The sequence below is a fragment of the Notamacropus eugenii genome, chromosome 1, assembly GCF_028372415.1.
Source record: "Notamacropus eugenii isolate mMacEug1 chromosome 1, mMacEug1.pri_v2, whole genome shotgun sequence".
Taxonomy (NCBI): domain Eukaryota; kingdom Metazoa; phylum Chordata; class Mammalia; order Diprotodontia; family Macropodidae; genus Notamacropus; species Notamacropus eugenii.
The window spans coordinates 210,468,198-210,486,852 of NC_092872.1; the positions used below are offsets into that span (position 1 = coordinate 210,468,198).

The window sequence follows — 18,655 nt, forward strand, 5'->3', positions numbered from 1 at the left end:
GTTCTGGTCTATTGACTAGAAATCCAGTCTCATTATTTTATAGTCATGCTTTACAAATGTAGGCTGAATCTTAATGGGTACCCATATAAACCTTGTTACATAGAACAGATATGCCCTTGTCCCAGCAAACATTTAAAATGTTTAGCTGTTGTTGATATATTATTGTGATTTCAGGAGAGCTAAGTTACTATACTCCTTTCTAGACTTTTAGATAATCATAGAGCAGGATTAAGGTTGGTCCCAGTTGGTCTAGAGCTAGATTGGGTTTTCTTTACTTATTTTGTGTCATGGACCCCTCTGGAAGCCAATTAGAATTGTTTCTGTTGAGTCTTTTCAGTCATATCCAACTTTTTGTGACCCTATTTGGGGTTTTCTTTGCAAAGATACTGGAGTGGTTTGCCATTTTCTTCTCCAGATCATTTTACATGTGAAAAACTGAGGTAAACAGGGTTAAGTCCAGGGTCACACAGCTAGTAAGTTTCTGGGGTCGATTTTGAACACAGGTCCTCCTGACTCTAGAGCTGACGCTCTATCTACCGTGCAACCTAGCTTCCCCTTCATAGAAGAATGACTATAAATGATTAAAGGAAATACTAAATTTTAGTTAGAAAGTAAAAATGAAGATGTAATTTTTTTTTCCTGTTCAAGTTCATGGTCCCTCTAAAATCTATCCATAGATCTCTTGCCAATTTGTGAACCCCAAGTTAGGATCAGATATATGAAGTTACACTATACTTGTTTTCCTGGCCAAATTAAATGGGAGACTATGTTTTCCCATGACAGATTTTTTTTTAATGTGTGAATAATTTGGTTATGTATTTTCATGTTTCAATGTTTACATGCACTGAATTTGTATTTTTAAAAATTTAAATGACTTATATGGTACATTTATTTAAAATGTGTTTGCTTTAACATTAATACGTAATTGGATTACCAGACCATTGTTAATTGTCATTTAGTTTAATTCTGTTCTCTAAAATGCAAAAGAGAGAATAGGGCTAAATAATATTAACAATCAGAGTTCATTCAGCAGCTAGATACATAGTAAACGAAATAATGATATATGTCATGTTCTTTATAACCTTCAAAGAGCCTCCTTGCTATTCCTTGGCAAAGACTCCATCTTCCAACCCTCTCCAATTTTACTGGATTTCCCAAGGTCTGGGATTCTCTCTCCTCATCTCTCCCTCCTGTTTCCCTTGACTTTCTTCAAGTCATTCAAAATCTCACCTTCTACAAGAAGCTTTTTCTGATCCTCTGAATGCTAGTACCTTCTTTACCAGATTACCTCCAATTTATTCTATATCTACCTTGTTTGTACATAATTGTTTGCAGGCTGTCTCTTTCCTTAGATTGTGAACTCCTTAAAGACAGCAATTGCTTTTGCCTAGCACTTAGAGCGGTGCCTGACTTAATACTTAATCAATGCTTGTTGATGAGTTGGAGAAAAAAACTTCCAAGAAATAAAGAACAATTGTAGAGACGGAAGGAATGAGATATTTGAAGAAACAGCAAAATGGATGCAGTTAGTTCAGGTGATTCATTGACCAATGGAAATGCATGAGGCCTTTCTCTCTCATATATGTGTGTGTGCGAGTGTGCACACATATATGCACGTATATAATATACATATATATAATATATACATATATATGTAAATGGGTAAGCGTATGTAAGGGTCCTATCTAGACTAGGTCTCAGTGGCCTCCTGAATGTGAAAGGGAGCTTATGACTAATTATTTAAGACCCACATCTAGCAAAGTGAAGTGACAAATGACACAAAACTTCTCTTGCCTAAAATAAACTAGATAACTGAGGGGAAAGGAGTTATTTTGGTGAATTATATGTAGAGCAGTGCCAATTCTTCAAATTGATTCATTAGTCAAGACATGAATCAAGTACAGAATATTAAAAAATATAGCTCATGGTTTCCAAAAGCTTATATCTAAGTAAACTAAGAAAATGTGGAAGTGGGGAAAATGACTTAGAAGTTCATCTTTTTACCTATGTTCCCTTAATAAAACATTGTTTTCTGGATGACAGAGCACAGGATTCTGACATTCAAGTGTAGTGCTTGGTCCGGTGTGAACATTTATTAGCTTTTAAAAGATAATGGCAATGGAAAATGAGAGGCCAGAGGGAGGTTGGTAGCAACTTAATCTTCCTCTTGACTCTAGAGAGGGCCAGGTAGAGGAGGTGTGGAATATCAAAACCCAACATTCTTGTTTTCAGAACCTACATGTTTTTAAAAGAACCCACACACAGTGAAAAGCCTGGCTTTCTGAAATAGCTCAGAGTTGCCCTACTAAGTTTCTCTTTTCTTTTATCCTGGTCCAGAATTGGATGGAAAAATCATGTCCATCTCTAATTACTTCTCCATCCTATATTCTCTGAGATTCTGTCCCTTGTGCTCGTCAGAGTGACCTCTCTGTCTTCCCATCCTTCCCTTCTCCATTAACTTTTTCACTCCTCACCCAGTCACCTCAGTCCTGAACTACCTTATACCCCTGACTTTCCTTGGATGAAAATGGGATAAGGTTTGAAGACAGGAACTTCAAAGTACATGCATCACAGGGTAGTTGTGAGGTTCAAATGAAATAAAGGCTTTAAAGTGCTCTTCAAATCTGAAGCACTATAAAAATGTAAGTAGCTATCATCATCATCATCATCACCATCATCATCGTCATCATCATCATCATCATCGTCATCATCATCATCATGACTAGATTATACATTATCAGTCCTCTAGTTCCTTCAGGAAAAAGCCAACTAAAAAAAAAGAAATATATTTCTAAAAACATTAAAAAATTTTTATTCCTACCTTTTGTTTTGGTTTTTTTGTTTTTGTTTTCAACACAGTTTATAACAGATAAAGCAATTCCAACTTTTGGTCAGGTGATACATCTTTTTAAAGCATTTACAATATGGACCACAAAAGAAATTTTTTTTTTAAACATTAACCAACTGAGACACAAATAATATTTATGTTGCTAACTTCACAAGCTCTTGACCTAATTGTCTCCACAGTATTACTCAGAATTAAAGGACCCTAATTTATTGTTGTTGTCTAAAGTCCTATGCCTAATAGCTTAATTTTAGACAATCTCGGATGTTCCCCTACCCATAATCTATAATTGAATAGATCTGGTATTAAGTTTACAAACCTTTTGACTATAGGGAATTGCCCCCAACAGTAAGGACATTGCAGGGATACAATATCACCCAGCAGCCAGTTCCAGGAAGGAATAGATTATCCATTTGCATTCAGTCAGGCTTAAAGACTGCCAGGTGTCAGTGGGGAAATTGAGTCAGGAGAATCCCACCTGAGCCCATGCTGAAGAGCTGCTCTCCCACCCTTCCCTTGAGATCACCTATGCAGTTGATACCAGCATCTCATCAGCTTACTGGCATCATGGATTGGAGCCTCAGACCACCTTTTTTGCTACCCATACCTGGAGTTAGACTCAGAAGAACATTCACTAAATAGTCCCATAGCATCTAAAAATGGCAAGTTCCAATAACCAGGTTTCAAATATGATTATAGTTTCACTTTGGGTAAGGAACATCTTTTGAGGCAAGTCTTAAGTGGCTTACATGTCTTTCTATACATGTTCTAGTTCCTGATTAAATGGCAATCATAAAATCTAATTTACCATTAAAACCTTGACTTTTCCAAAAATGCCAAATTTTTCCCGAGGTTACCTTCCTCTAGGAAATTTAGACTGAAATTTTTTTCTCCAAACTAAAGATATCATTGATTTATTCTCAGTAATTAACTCAGTCTATTGTTTTAATACTAATTGCTTTTACCTCACTTTGTAACATGTCCAATTTTTCTCCCCATCACTCCCCTCCCCCCACTTTCAAAAACCTTGCATTCTGATTACTCCTTCCCTCAGTATACCCTCCCCTCCATCACACCCCACCCCTCTTCTATCCCCATCTTCTCTCTTTTCTTTCAGGGCAAGATAAATTTCCATAACCTTATCCTTGTACTTCTTATTTCCTGATTATATGCAATAAAAATTCTCAACATTCGTTTCTAATACTTTGAATTCCAACTTCTCTCCCTCCCTCCCCCCCTCCCCAGCCCTACTGAGAAGGCAAATAATTCAATACAGACTAAATATGTGTTGTTTTGCAAAAAACTTCCATAGTAATCGTGTTGTGTAATACAAATTATATTGCCCTCTGACCTACCCTATCCCCTCTTTTCCCCTCTACAATTGACCTTGTCCCTTCTCTAAAGTGTTTATTTCTAGTGACTCCCTTCTCCCATTTGCCCTGCCTTCTAACATTCCCCTTGCTCCACTTGACGCCTCCTCTACTACTTTCCTGTGGTGTATACAAATATTCATGTCAAATTTAGTGAGCATGTTATTCCCTCTTTCAGCCACACATGGGGAGAGTAGTTTTATCTTTCCCCCTCTCCCCTTCTCCCTTATCTCCTCCATTGAATAAGATTTTTCTTATCTCTTTGATGAGTTATAGCCTGCCCCATTCCATTACTCCCTTTCTCTTCCCAGAATTTTCCTCCTTCACCCCTTAATTTTTATTTTATTTTGTGTGTGTGTGTGTATCATCTCTTCTAATATAACACATGCTGTACTCTCTATCTATCTATGTGTATATATGTGTGTGTATGTACAATCTCTCCATCTACCCAAATACTGAGAAAAGATTCAAGAGTTAAAAATATTTTCTTTCTATGTAGTAATGTAAACAGTTCAGCTTTAGAGAGTCTTTTATGATTTTTCTTTTCTGTTTATCTTTTCATGCTTCTCTTGATTCTTGTCTTGGGAAGTCAAATTTTTGAATACAGATCTGGTCTTTTCCTCAACATGAAATCTCGAAATTCAACTATATCACTGAATGACCATTTTTTCCCTTGAAGTATTATATTCATATCTGCTGGGTAGGTGATTCTTGGTTTCAATCCCTTTGACCCTCAGTTCCTTTGACCTCTGAAATATCCCACTCCAAGCCCTTCGATCGCTTAATGTTGAAGCTGCCAGATCCTGTGTTATCCTGGTTGTTATTTCCACAATACACAAATTGTTTCTTTCTAGCTGCTTGCAATATTTTCTCCTTGATCTGGGAACTCTGAAATTTGGCCACAATATTCCTAGGAGTTTCTCTGTTGTGGTCTTTTTCAGGAAGTGATCGGTGAATTCTTTCAATATTTATTTTGCCCTCTGATTCTATAACATCAGGGCAGGTTTCCTTGATAATTTCATGGAAGATAATGTCTAGGCTCTTTTTTTGATCATGGTTTTCAGGTAATCCAATAATTTTTAAATTATTTCTCCTTAAATTTTTATTTTAAATCTATTTTCTAGGTCAGTTGTTTTTCCAATGAGTTGTTTTACCTTATCTTCTATTTTTTCAAATTTTTGTTTTTGTTTACTAACTGCTTGGTTTATCTCATAGTCATTCATTTCCCTGAACTCAATTCTCTCTTTCAATTATTTTGTTCAGTGAGCTTTTGAACCTTTTCCTCCATTTGGCTAATTCTGCTTTTTAAAACCTCCTTCTCCTTGTTGGCTTTTTGGACCTCTTTTTCCAGTTGAGTTAGCCTCTTTTTAAAGGTATTATTTTCCTCAACCTTTTTTTGGTTCTCCTTTAGTAAGTTGCTAACTTGTTTTTTAAGGTCTTCTATTGCCTAAGCCCATTTTAAGTTCCCTTTGGGGGCAGAGGCCTTGACTTCCTCTGACAGTATAACTTGTTCTTCCTCAGCAGAAAGGATGGGGGGAGACACCTGTTCCCCAAGAAAGTGACCTTCTATGGTCTTATTTTTTTTTTTCCCTTTTTTGGGCATTTTCCCAGCCAGTTGCTTGACTTCTGAGTTTCCTCTCCACACCCACCTTGCTTCCAATTCTGCCCAGCCAGCACTTGGGGGCTGATTCAAATGCACTGCTCCCAAGCCTTAGGGGATTTCGGTGGGGGTGGGGTTGCTATTCAGTGTAAGAATAAGTTCAGCTGCTCAGGTGGGGGCAGGGCCACCACAACTGAGTTCAGTTCCCTCAGGGGGTTTACAATGAGACCTTCAACAATGGATTAGGGCCACTGCCTGCTTTGGGAGCCCTTGTCTGCTGCTGCCTCCTGAGGGGGCCTGAGTTATGAGGACACCCCGCTCCCCTCTCAGCCAGCCAAAAAGACCTTCTCACTGACCTTTGGTGCCTGTGGGTTGAGGGATCTGCGCTGCCTCGAGATTCTGTCCCTGAAGCCTACTCGGATCTGCTCCTCTAGGTGCCACCAGCTCTGCTCTGGGTCTGGTGCACGACAGACCTTTCCCATCGGTTTTTCAGGTCCCTCTGGAACAGAAACCTCCTCCACTCCATTGTTCTGTGGCTTCTGCTGCTCTTGAATTTGTTAAGAGTTCTTCTTTACAGGTATTTTATGGGCTGTGGGGTAAGAGCTAAGCATATGTGTATCTTTCTACTCCGCCATCTTGGCTCCACCCCCCCTACCTTTTGTTTTTATGTCATTTATTTACACTCACACTTGCAACACCATCCTTCCCAGAAGGCAAAGTAATACATTTTGAAACACGTTGAAGTTTATTACAAATATTTAAGACTATGTTAAAAATCAATACTGTACACAGACAAAGTTCTTCACTTACACACAGATGTACCACTTGGACTCCTTATAGTCCATTCAGATTATGGAAAGCCTTGAAATGTAGGTAGGAGTTGATTACTTGAAGGTCAACCATGATGTGATGAAGGCCTGGGCCAGAGTGGTGGCAGCAAGAATGGTTGAATCTGAAAGACAGTGTAAAGGTTGATGGAGAGAGTGGAATGAAACACAACTATTAATGCCCAAGAGACTGAAATAAAAGCCATGCCTGCAATGGGGAGTAGGGAAGGGTTTGGACAAGATTATACACTAGATTCTTGTTATAAACAGGTTGGATTAGGTAGAACAATCCTATCATTCTGTGAATTCCTTACCAGAAACTACTACTGCTGTTCTGTCTCTGATGTCCTCACCTCAGACATGTGACCCACTACTCCTCTTTCACAGATCCCAGATCAGCTCCTCTGGGAATTAACCTACAGGTGAAATAAGAAATCCTAGAATAAATCCACAGGGGCAGCAATGCTTTAGTGACTTGTTTTTCTGCTTTTCCTACTTTCTGCTCACCTATTCTTTTACATTGCTATAGACTCCTAACCCCTGACCATTAGGCTTGGGCCAAATATTTTCCCCTTATCTTCAACCCCTTGTGGAATCTTCTTTTGTTTCTGACAGCCACTAACTCCTGATAACTGTGCCCACTCATCAGTTCCCTTGTTGGCCCTTGACTAGGGGTTAGGCTCTCTACCTTTCCTCCCTTCCTGGCTTCTTAACTTGACCGTTTACCTGCTAGATACCTATACCCTAGTGCTGATATATGTTTGGGGTATTGTTACATCCAAGTGGAGACGGTCTTTGAGCAGCTACAGCTATATGGGACTGGAGCATGGGTCAGGGATTGGGGCTAGAGATGTAGATTTAGGAGTTAGAATCACAGACTCTAGGTTTAGAGTAGGAAGATTAGAGATCATCATGGTGAATCCACGTCAGAGAAGATGAGTATACCCATAGCTGATCTCTTGATCATTGAAAGAGGCCTTAGAAGTGATTCAGTTCAGCCTTGTATTTAATTCCAAAATCCCTTCTATGGTATCCCTTACAATCATTCAGCCTTTGTTTGAGTATTCCCAATGACGAGGAATTCACTATTGAAACAGAATATTCCATTTGATGAGGGCTCTAATTATTATAAATTTCTTATTTATGTTGACTCCAAATCTGCTTCCCTGTAACTTCTATCCATTAGTCCTGATTCTGCTCTCTGAAGCAACAAAGAAGAAATTTATTCCCTCTACTATTTTATATTTTTTCAAATATTTTAAGATAACTATTATATCTCACCTTATTTTTCTTCCCTCCAGGCTAAGTAACCATACTTCCTTAACTGTATTTCATGTGGCATTGTTTCTTGACTCCATATTATCCTCATGGCCTTTGACCACACAGTAGTTTGCCAAAATCTCTCTTCAAATATGGTTCCCAGAACTTAATACAGTATTAAAGATATGATCTGACCCCAAGACATGAGCACCCACCCTTATTTTTAGCAGCTCCCCCCAATCTCCCAAAGTCATGGGAATACTTGAAGCAAATATGGGTCAAAACTTGGGGGTTTTATACAGAAAATCCACATCAATGTATATGCTAAATCACCTTATACCTTACATATATGGCAAATTTGCTGTTAAGTGGACAGGGATTTATGAAGGCATCTATTACACAGCATTTTTTTCATTAAATTATAAGTGTTATGTCCATACTGACAAAACAATATTTGTTCTCTTTTGGCTAATGGACCAAGCCACAACTTCATCTCACAATGGGCTGCTACCTATAATTCACAGATGTCAAATATAAAAATCTGCCCAATTCTCCCCATTGTGCTGGGGAACATGTAATTTCTAAGTATAGAAGGAAGTGTTTCTTCCCATCTATTTCCCATCTACTCTCATACCAAATTCATTTGGTTGCTGGCTAAGACATTTTTGTAAACTCCCTAAGAAGTAGGCACAGGATTATTAAAATAAGAGTTGTCACAGAACTGCCCCAGGGGAAGATTCCAGGCTTATACAAGCTATGTGGTAAATCCTCCTCATTCTTGTGGAGATGAGCAGTGAACAGGGTAGCAGCAATATCATTAGCTCCTACAGAACATAGAACAAAAACCAAATTTATCTCCACTCTTAGTCAACAAATATTTAAGTGCTTGCTGTGGGCCAGGAACTATGCTAAGTGCATAGATAAAGAGGGGAGAACAGGAGATGTTCTCAAGGACCTCACAGTCTATACAAACTCATGGAGACCTGCCTCTGCAGGTTTGCATAAGAATAATTTTCTGCTCTGTGAGTTGGGGAAGAAAGTTCATTTGTATAGTATTAGCATGTAGTAGAAGTCTCTTAGGGTATAGGTGTCAGAGAATAGTATCAAAACATTTTTCCAGGTCAGCAAAGTTAGATTAAGCTTTTTTGATGTTATTTTGGTTGAAAAGCATGATCTGACCTATTTCTAAATCCATGTATTATAATAATATGTAGTATAACAGGCCCCTGGTAGATCAGTCAAAAAGCATATATTAAGTACCCCCTGTTTGGCGTACGGGTGCTAGGTGGTCGTAGCAGTAAGCACACTGACGTACATCCAAGATGGTCTGCTAGCACAGTTTCTTAGATCTGCTTTTCTAAAAGGAAAGCAAGTTTTGAGAGGTCAACGATCTTCTTTAATTACATTCACCAAAAGAGAAAATACAAGCAGAGAAATAAAGACCAACAGACAGGGCTTCTAACTATCTGACCACAAGAAATACATGTATCACAGATCAACAGAGAGATCCAACTCTCTGACCATTCATTACATACGTACCAGAGAGAGAAGTACCAGCATCTGGATTTTCAAAGCCCAGGGGAGGGAGATGGGGTGTTCCTTAACAACTACCCAGACTTTCATCTGGCACATGAATCTTCTTCCAAGCTCCCAAAGCAAAATCTCTGGAGGGCATCGCAACTCAGTGCCTCATTAACTAACAAAAGGTATGGGCCTTCCTACAAAACAAGCCTTCTCCAATAAAGCTCCCCTTAAAGGGCCCCAGGTAAGGCCTATTAATGGGCAGGGCAGATCTTTAACTTGGATAAAGTGCAGGGTCTGAAGTCAAGAAGACCTGAGGTCAGATCTAATCTCAGACACTTACTAGTGTAACCCTGGGCAAATCACTTAATCCTGTTTGCCTCAGTTTCCTCATCTATAAAATGAGCTGGAGAAGGAAATGGCCAACCACTCCAATATTTTTGCTAAGAAAACTCTAAATGCAGTCATGGAGAATAGGGCACAGCTGAAAACTACTGAACAACAAAAAAGTGCCAGAAATGCCCACTATGTGCCAGGCACATTTCTAGGTACTACAGATATCATAAAAATGACACAGTCCTTGCCCACAAGGAACTTACATCTTATGAATTGGAATGGAATGCACATGTATGAGTACATACCTACTATATAAAAATTAAATATAAGGTAATTTCAAGGGTGAAGCCGTAGGGGCTAAAGGAATTAGGAAAAGGTCTTATGGAGAGGGTAGTGTTTGTGCTAAACTTTGAAGGAAACTATGGTTTCTAAGAAGCAGAGGAAAGACACAGAGACCTGAGGTGGAAAGCTATGTGTGAAATACAGCAAGAAGTCCAATTTGATTGAAACAGAGAGCACATAGAGGAGAATAATATAGAACAGCCTGGAAAGGCAGATTGGAGCCAAGTTTTGAAGAGCTTTAGAATATCTTGAAAGAAAATAACTAAAAATGGACTAGAACTTCATTCAATTTATGTAAACTGATATGCTGTACTAAGCACATAGAACTGTATTTAGAAAATGTAACAACCTCAATTGCCTCCAAAAGGAAGGTGAGATGAAACATCTGATCTTGAAAGTCCATATTAAAAAATAACAGCATATTTTTTTTAAAAATCAATCAATAAGCATATGTTAAGTACCCTCTGTGTGGCATAGGGACATGGTGGTCGGACATGGTTGGTACATGCCTGTAGTCCCAGCCTGTAGCTGAAGAGCTAAGGTTGGTGGTTCACTCAAACTTGGGACATCTGAGCTGCAGTAGGACTAAAACTGATTGGGTGTCTGTATCTAAGTCCAATACAAACTTGGGAGCCTCTAGAGGCCACGTGCCCCTAAAAGGGGCAGTCTGACCAAGTCAGAAAACTAAAACAGTTTAAAGCTTCTGTGGCAACTTATCTTAGAATTGGATCTACGAGTAGCTGCTGCCTTTTGCGGCTGCAAAAATAGTATTTTGTTTTGCACAGTGTGCAGCATCACACGCTACAGATCTAGAACTTGGAAGTATTTGTTAACTCCACATGTAGAGTTTAAAGACTGTGGTGCTTGTTACTTCCTTATTCAGTGGACATCATTGATATAGTCCCCCTAGACTTGAATGCAATGTTTGTTTTTTTATCACGTAAATATTTAGGCCAAATTCTGCCCACAAATGTCCAATTTGTCAGTCTCCTTGAGAACTGATTGGGCAGAAGCAGAACATGTAATGGGAGCTGTTTACTCTGGCAACTTGGAATGTCTGATTTGAAATTACTGGCATATTCTTAGGCAATTTTGCACAGCAGCGGGACTGGGAACAATTTCCATGCATGTCTTTATCTTTTCCTCCTCCATCTTGACTACTGGAGAATGTGTTGACATCAGACAGATCAAAGGTCCCAGCTGCAGAAAGCTGCTAGAGATGGCTACAATGGCACACTTTAGTCACTTGTGACAAGCCTTGCTATTTTCTGAAACCATGAGGTGAGCTCTTAACCAGGTTGGTCCTTAGAGAACAGACATGGAGCTTGTACTCAGTCTTTCTAGCTTGGTAGAACCTGACAGAGCCATCCCCAGAGGTTTGGCCATGGATGAAGAATATTTTCAATGACACCAACTTACAAAGAACTGTCTGCAAATGTATAGAAGGAACGCGGTCTCCATCAGGGGAAGCAATCTCATACTGATGAAATCTTGGTCACTTGAAAAATTAAAATGTCAGAATATGCGGTGGGAAGTCATTATATAGGGAATTCATCCCCCCAAAATCCCTTAAATTCCCCCCCACACACACAACTTTGGAGCTAAAACAGGGATGACTGTTTATGTTACCACAGGGTGCAAGGGATTTCCTTTACCCTATAAGCTGTCGATCCCCTCCTATCCACCCTCCCACATCAGCAAGCCAGATCTTGGCTCATTAATATTCTTTGCAGGTTTCAAACTCATGTAATCACTTTGCCTTGCCCCCCTAAATCCCACCCTGCCCCCCATCAAAGAGTAGAGCACAGTTTAATTCACCGTATTCCTTCCCCTGCTTTCTGATAACAGTATATCAACTTTTTAGATATTTAAAGGGGAAATGACTCTGCAATACTTAAAGAAATTGTACAAAGTAGGAGAAGGGCACCGTGATAAACAGAAACAGCTGACAATTTGCAAAGGTTTCATAGTTTAATCTTGGTCCTCTATCAACTAATGACATTTGCAACTCTCCCTAGAGCCCTCCTACCTAAAATCTTCCTTAGGTCATAGGATTTTAAAACTCTAGTCCACCTCATGAGTTACTGATGAGCAAACTGAGACCCAGAGAGACTGTTACTTTTATAAGGTCACACAGAAAGTAGCAGAGCTGAGATCTGAATCCAGCCCTTCACATCCCCAATTCCAGGCTTTTTCCACTTGACTGGAGAAGAAGGGAATCCAGGTTGAAGAAGGGAAGTGAGGATAATGGAATAATAGAATGATACTATAATGCTAATCAGTGTGGTGCTAAGAATTTCTTGAGAAGAGCAGAGCTCTACTTTAAGACTGTAAGTGAGCTGCTCGTTATATGACCCGTCTCAATTTATCCTCCTCTTTTCCAGTGAGTAAGGAATGGCCCTCTCTAGTTGTAAAATAGAAACAGATGGAAACAAAGCCCTTTTTCAGACACTGAAAGGGATAGGATATTTGTGTTAGAGAATCCAAATGATCATTGCTTTGTGATAGGGGAGATGAAAACACTAGAAGAGAAAACAGATTTTGTTCATTGTTTCATTGTTTCTGGGGGGTGATTATATTGCCACTGCTTTCTGTAGTATTTGTAGTAGGAATGACCACATTATGAACCAAACTAGATTTATAGAACTTGCAGTGTTGGAGCGGCTCTTATAGGTGATGACCATCTACCCTACCCTGATATATTAATGCTCTTTACAACAAACTGGTTGAAGAGTCAGTCATTCAGCTTCTCTTTAGACCTCCCCAGCGATGAGAAACTCACTGCCTCATTAGGCTACCAATTCCATTTTTGGACAGTTGTAATGATTAGGAAATTTTTCTTTAGGCTGAGACAAATTTTTTGTTCTCTTTACTCCCCAGTGCTCCTAATTCTCTCCTCTGGGATCATACATTGTAAGTTTCTTCCCTCTTCCATGATAGACTTTCAGGTATTTGAGAACAATCAGCTCTAATCCTTCCCCACTTAGGTTTGGCTAAGGTTATGTCTAATTCCTTTCTTCCATAGTAAAATAGCCTGATGCTTCTCCTCTTATAACATTGATTTAGCCCTCCCAATCGCCCTTCTCTGTGTATTCTTCAATCTGTCAATGTCACTCTTTAATTGGTTCTTGGACTCTATGGTAACTCAAGTCTAATTCCATGGTGATGAAATCTGGCAGCCCTTCATGGTCTTCAGTCATCTGGCTGGCTCAGGTTTCAATATGGCACACAGGAGTCTGCTCTTAGGCAAATACTTTTTTTCTCAGCTGCCTGACTGTCATCTTGCATCACTTCACCCTTAGCCCACTGTCTAAGGATACTGAAACCCTATTGTGCATTTGCCCATCACCACCAAAGTCCCAGTGAGAAAAGAGAGTTCCTTATCTGTTCCCAAAGTTCTCTCTCCCCTGAGCTTAGTTTCTCCTTCTCCCTACTCTGGATCTCTACATGGTCTGGCTCCAGCTGAAGCAGCTCACCTTTTCTTGCCCATCTCCCAACTCTGCCCAGTCTCTGGAAGCAGGTTGAGTCTTTGACAAACTATTGACATGTAGGCCTTGAGACATGGCCAAGATAGATTCCCCTAAATCTGACCCTCCTACAACAAAGGCTAGTTCTTGCTCCCTTATCCCAAATCTATATTCCCAAAGTGGTTCCACCCTTAGGTCCCCACTGTTAGCTAAGCTTAGGTGACAGACAAATCAAAGAAGTAGTAGAGACCGGACACTTTCCCTAGTCCTCAGCTAGGGATCCAATTGCTTTCTCTTTTTAGCATCATTATCCTCATTTAGGCCACTCTCCACCCCCACACTCCCATGGATCCCTAAAGCCACTAGGAAGAACTTAGGGTTTATTGAAATATCAACATACTCTTACCCCATGACCCACTAGAAATATTTCATTGCCCTGTTGTTGTTCTCTTGTGTTTATTTCTTCTGCAGATAATGATGGAGTCCTTGGGCTTAAAACCATGGGAAAAAAAGTAGATGGGGGCCAGATCAGGAGAGGGGAAGTTAGGGGATTAATCAAAATACTTTAAGGAAAGGACTTAAGAATCACAGAATCTTAAAGTTAGAGGAACATTAAGAGATCATCTGGTACAACTTTGTCAGTTTTATAGAGAAGGAAACTGAGACTCAGAGAAATATAGTTACCTGCCCATTATAGCATTACTAACAGAGTGCGGAGAAGAACCTCAAGCCAAGGCCTTTGTTCTTTCTTTTACCCCACAGTGCCTCTGAGTGGAGCCCAAAGTAAGGGCTCAAACTCACAGCCTTAAGCCTGAGTCCTCTACTGACGGATCATTTTGACATAAGAATTGACAGAGAGAATCAGACCCACAGTTCTCTCAAATCACAGTTTCTGGCAAGGACACTCAGGGGTATCTTGGGGAAAATCATTATTATCTTTCTTGAAAGCAACCCCAGAGATTAGGGACATTCCCCAAACATTCTAGCTTCTATCTGAAACTATTATGTCCTCTATTAGTTTGACTAAAAATCTTTTTGAAGCTACTTTTTCCATCTGTACCACCTTTGGGGGAATAAGTTCCAGAAACTTACTGCCTAAATTCTTATCCCACAGTATCATTGTATGGAAAGTGCTCTACAAAATGTAAAGCAACATAAAAATATGAGTTATTATTTTTCAAGGAACTGTGATCTAATTGCTAAGGAACTTCTAATGAGGAAACTCCCTCTCCCAACAGGGAGTGGTACCTGCTCAGCAATTTATAGTCAGTCGTTAGGATGTGCCCAAGGCACTGAAAAGTTAAATGACTCAAATGGTGTCACAGCCAATATGTGTCTGAAGTGGGACTTGAATCCAGAGCTTCCTGACTTGGATGCCTCCTCTGCATCCATATGCTACGTGGCTTCTTCCAGATTAATATTATCACTATGTAAAAATAGCCCCTTTTTTCTGTCTTCAAGTTTCTGCTTCAAAATATCTGAAATATTCTTTGAAGAGCAGAACGCCATTGTATTGTGGTTGACAGTGTATATTACATTTCATAAGTGGCTTTTAAAATGTTTCCTGCTGATTCTGAATGTGGATGTCAGTTTGTCAAAATGCCAGTGGCGCTTTCATTGTTTAAGAAGAAAATGAGCTTATGTTTTTTTGCTTCATCCTGCATTTTGTACTTGACTTCCCTCAAAAAAAAATGTTTAATTATTACTTATTTAACTGGTACAGATGGCTTGGCTACTCATCTTCTCACCTCACCACTTAACATGACACCGTGTTGGTTCATCTCTGGCCAACTGGTCAGGAACCCCACTGACTGGTCAGATGTTGCTCTGGTTGTCAGAAATCTGAAGCAGAGGAATCTGGAATAATTTTCTCCTCCAAACTCTAGGTTTTGCTTGAGTAATCTTGCCTTCCTCTAACGTAATGTGAACTGTAACTTTTGAGTATAAGGATAAATGTCTGTGCAGGGAAGTCTGGTGTGTGTGTGTGTGTGTGTGTGTGTGTGTGTGTGTGTGTGTGAAAGATATAGAGACAGAAAGATAGAGAAACAGGGATCTAGAGACAGAGAGAGGGTGTGTGTGTGTGTGTGTGTGTGTGTGTGTGTGTGTGTGTGTGTGTGTGTGTGTGTGTACAAGACGGGGAGGGAGATGGATCAGCACATGTGCCACAAGCTTTTTATAGATAGACAATTTGGGGTTACAAAAACTGCTTCAGAAATTACCCAAAGGACTGGATCGTAAGAGGCAGCTAGCAGGTGTTTTCCATACTGAGCTTCCCTCAGCCCAGGGATTAGAGGCAGAAAACCTGGAGATTGTTGCCATTTTCACAGTTACAAATCTTAAACCCTCTTTCTTCTCTGCAGGTTGTTCACATCCAATTCCTTTGATGTAATCAGCGATGATGCTTTCATCGGCCTCCCTCACCTTGAGTACCTGTAAGTGAGCCTCTTGGGTTTCTCATCACAATTCAGTACACGAGCTTCCCAGCTGCTGTCACTGTTTGACTAAAAAGTTATAACCTGTTGCAGATTCATAGAAAACAACAACATCAAGGCAATCTCAAGACATAGTTTTCGGGGCCTAAAGTCTTTAATCCACCTGTAAGTACAGAGGTTGTGTGTTACTTCTTCTTCTTGCTGATTGAATATTCAGTCACCTCTCTGATTATTTGTGTAGGGATTATCCAGGACATTATGGGTTATTTTAGAATCTGGACCATCTCCAGTCCTCACTTGCATCTAACGTGCATTCGTTTGTGTGTTCTCAAGGGATTAAAAATTAATTTGAATGTTAATCTAAAGTATACGATCTGGAAAGCAGTCTTTTACAAAGAAATCATGAGGAAAAAATCATTTGGAGGTTGCCAAAATCACTGCCCACCTCCATCAGTATGGATAATGGAGGATTGACCATTTAAATCTTTGATTTTGTTATTGTTCTCCTATCTGTGTAAACCTGAACTTGGAATTAACTCATATAAAAAATGTGGCTTCGGCACATGTCTATATGTCAAGGACTATCTGTGCCCAACCTGTGGTAGAGCATTCTGAGCTTGTATTAGTCTAATCAGTCACAGTCGTACACATTGAAACTTCACTTTATCACGGTGATGTCATTGTGGTCCTCTTCGAGAATGAAGGACAACAACCACCATACGGCAAGTAAATAAAGGTGTTGAAAAAGTACAAAATAAATTCATCCTCATGGTTGCTTTTTCTCAGTGACATCAAACAAACTTGTTCTGCATGGAATTTATAATCAAATCAATAATCCTAGTGGTGCCTCACAGAGCCTTCCTCAGTAAGTGAATTACTTCGAGAATCACATGAGCCTTGAACTACATCCTGGAATAAGGTTATAGGGTTTTAGAGTAGAGAGGGACCTTGAAGATGCCCTGGTCTAGCCTCCTCCTTTTACAAACACTAATGAGAGCTGACATTCTTCTACTGCTTTAAAGTGGCAAACATTGTTTTCCTTTGGTCATCACAACTACCCTGTAAGGTTAAATCCTCTGGGCATTATCCCCATTTTAGAGACGATGAAATTGATGCTTAGCTTAAATGACTTGCCCATAGTCACGCAACCAGAAAGTGTCAGTATCGGGGTTCAGACCCAAGTTTTCCTGACTTCAGGTCTGTTGTTTCATGTTCTACACCCGATTGCCTCTTCAGGAACAGCCTAGGACTCCAAGCAGAAAAAATGACTTAGAACCCATGTTAAAAGTTCATATTTCAAGACAAATTCAGAAACAATATCTAAAAGTAAAAATGGAAATAAGGCTGTCATTTATTAAGTCTTTACTAATGCAAACTGTATATACTTCTTGAGAGTAGGTACTATTTCCTGTGGCAGCTAGGCGGCACGTTAAATAACGCACTGGGCCTAGAATCAAAAAGATCTGAGTTCAAATCCAGCTTCAGTCACTTACATGCGTGTCCCTAGTTAAGTCCCTTAACCTCTGTCTGCCTCGATTTCCTCATCTGTAAAATCAGGAAAATAATAGCGCCTACCTCCTAGGATTGTTGTGAGGATCAAATGAGATAATATTTGTAAAGTGCTTAACCCAGTGAGCAGCACATAGTTATACTTAATAAATGTTCTCTTCCTTTTGTAATAAATGTTTTCTTCCTTTTGGGTTTTTTTATATAATAAATAGAATGGTTGGGTGGTTCTTTAAATAAAGTAATGGACCTGGAGTTAGAAGTCCAGCCTCAGACACTTACTACATGACCCTGAGCAAGCCTCTTCACCTCACTTTGCCTCAGTTTCCTCATCAGTAAAATGGGAATAATAACATCACCAACCTCCCAGGATTGTTGTGAGGATCAGATGTAATACCTTAAAGTGCTATATAATACTAGCTTTTATTCTTATCTCTAATACCTAGATAGTGCTTTGCACACAGTAGATACTGAGTAAAGGTTTCTGATTGAATTGAATGGCACCCTAGATAGAATTATGAGGTACATGTGGTTTTTACACCTCAGCAGTTGGTCTGAGCATAACTCAGCAAGCTGATGATAGAGGTGGCAGTAACACTCGAAGTCATTAGATATATTTTTCTCCTTCTCTTCCCCTATTCTGATTCAATACAAACAGAAGGTCTTAAGTTGCACTCTGAAGTTGCCAAGTACTCACTGCTGTTCTGGAAATATCTGAGTAACAATGGAGGCTAGAGGATCCTTACTCTGCTCTGTGGTGTCTCCCACCTTCCCTCCCTATGGTACTAGGGATTGAGGAATGAGTAGGGCGGGGAAGAGGAAGGTTGGGGAAGGCTTCCAGTTGGGACCTGAGCAGTGCCCCAAATACTCTAAAGCAGCTACAGACCTGAATGGAGGGAGTCTTATGACTTTAACTAGGAACACATTCCATTCCATTCAGTCTAACTCAACAAAGCCAACTATGTGCTCAACCAACGGGACAAAAGAAGTACAAGGCAGTCCTTGCTCTCCAGGAGTTCATAACCTAATTAGGGAGTGACTGGGCAGCAGGGAATCTGGAGTGTCATGCAGGCAGAGTCAAGGTTCCCATTCACTCAGCCTACATGGAGGGCAGGCTCTGCATCCTAGCTACATCCTCCTCCTCAGCCC

The 18,655-nt window shown here is 39.8% G+C and overlaps 1 protein-coding gene and 1 long non-coding RNA gene across 6 annotated transcripts in view; one reads left to right on the plus strand and one right to left on the minus strand.

The window, feature by feature from the left end:
- The window catches only part of LGI1 (leucine rich glioma inactivated 1), a 60,736-nt gene that overhangs the window by 17,954 nt on the left and 24,127 nt on the right, over nucleotides 1–18,655 (plus strand). The window contains exons 3-4 of one of the 2 annotated variants that reach the window (XM_072625568.1): nucleotides 15,929–16,000; nucleotides 16,094–16,165. In XM_072625568.1, the coding sequence (XP_072481669.1) occupies nucleotides 15,929–16,000; nucleotides 16,094–16,165 (144 nt within the window). The remainder of the gene's footprint in view (nucleotides 1–15,928; nucleotides 16,001–16,093; nucleotides 16,166–18,655) is intronic. The other variant, XM_072625578.1, reaches the window with a different exon arrangement.
- Nucleotides 6,538–18,655, minus strand: part of LOC140515019 (uncharacterized) — a 70,722-nt gene continuing 58,604 nt past the window's right edge. For 2 of the 4 annotated variants that reach the window (XR_011970808.1, XR_011970814.1), the window contains exons 4-8: nucleotides 15,788–17,249; nucleotides 11,521–11,599; nucleotides 9,163–9,259; nucleotides 6,957–7,058; nucleotides 6,538–6,767 (exon numbers count right to left, since the gene is read on the minus strand). This is a non-coding gene — a long non-coding RNA (uncharacterized lncRNA). The remainder of the gene's footprint in view (nucleotides 6,768–6,956; nucleotides 7,059–9,162; nucleotides 9,260–11,520; nucleotides 11,600–15,787; nucleotides 17,250–18,655) is intronic. The other 2 variants (XR_011970813.1, XR_011970816.1) reach the window with 2 other exon arrangements.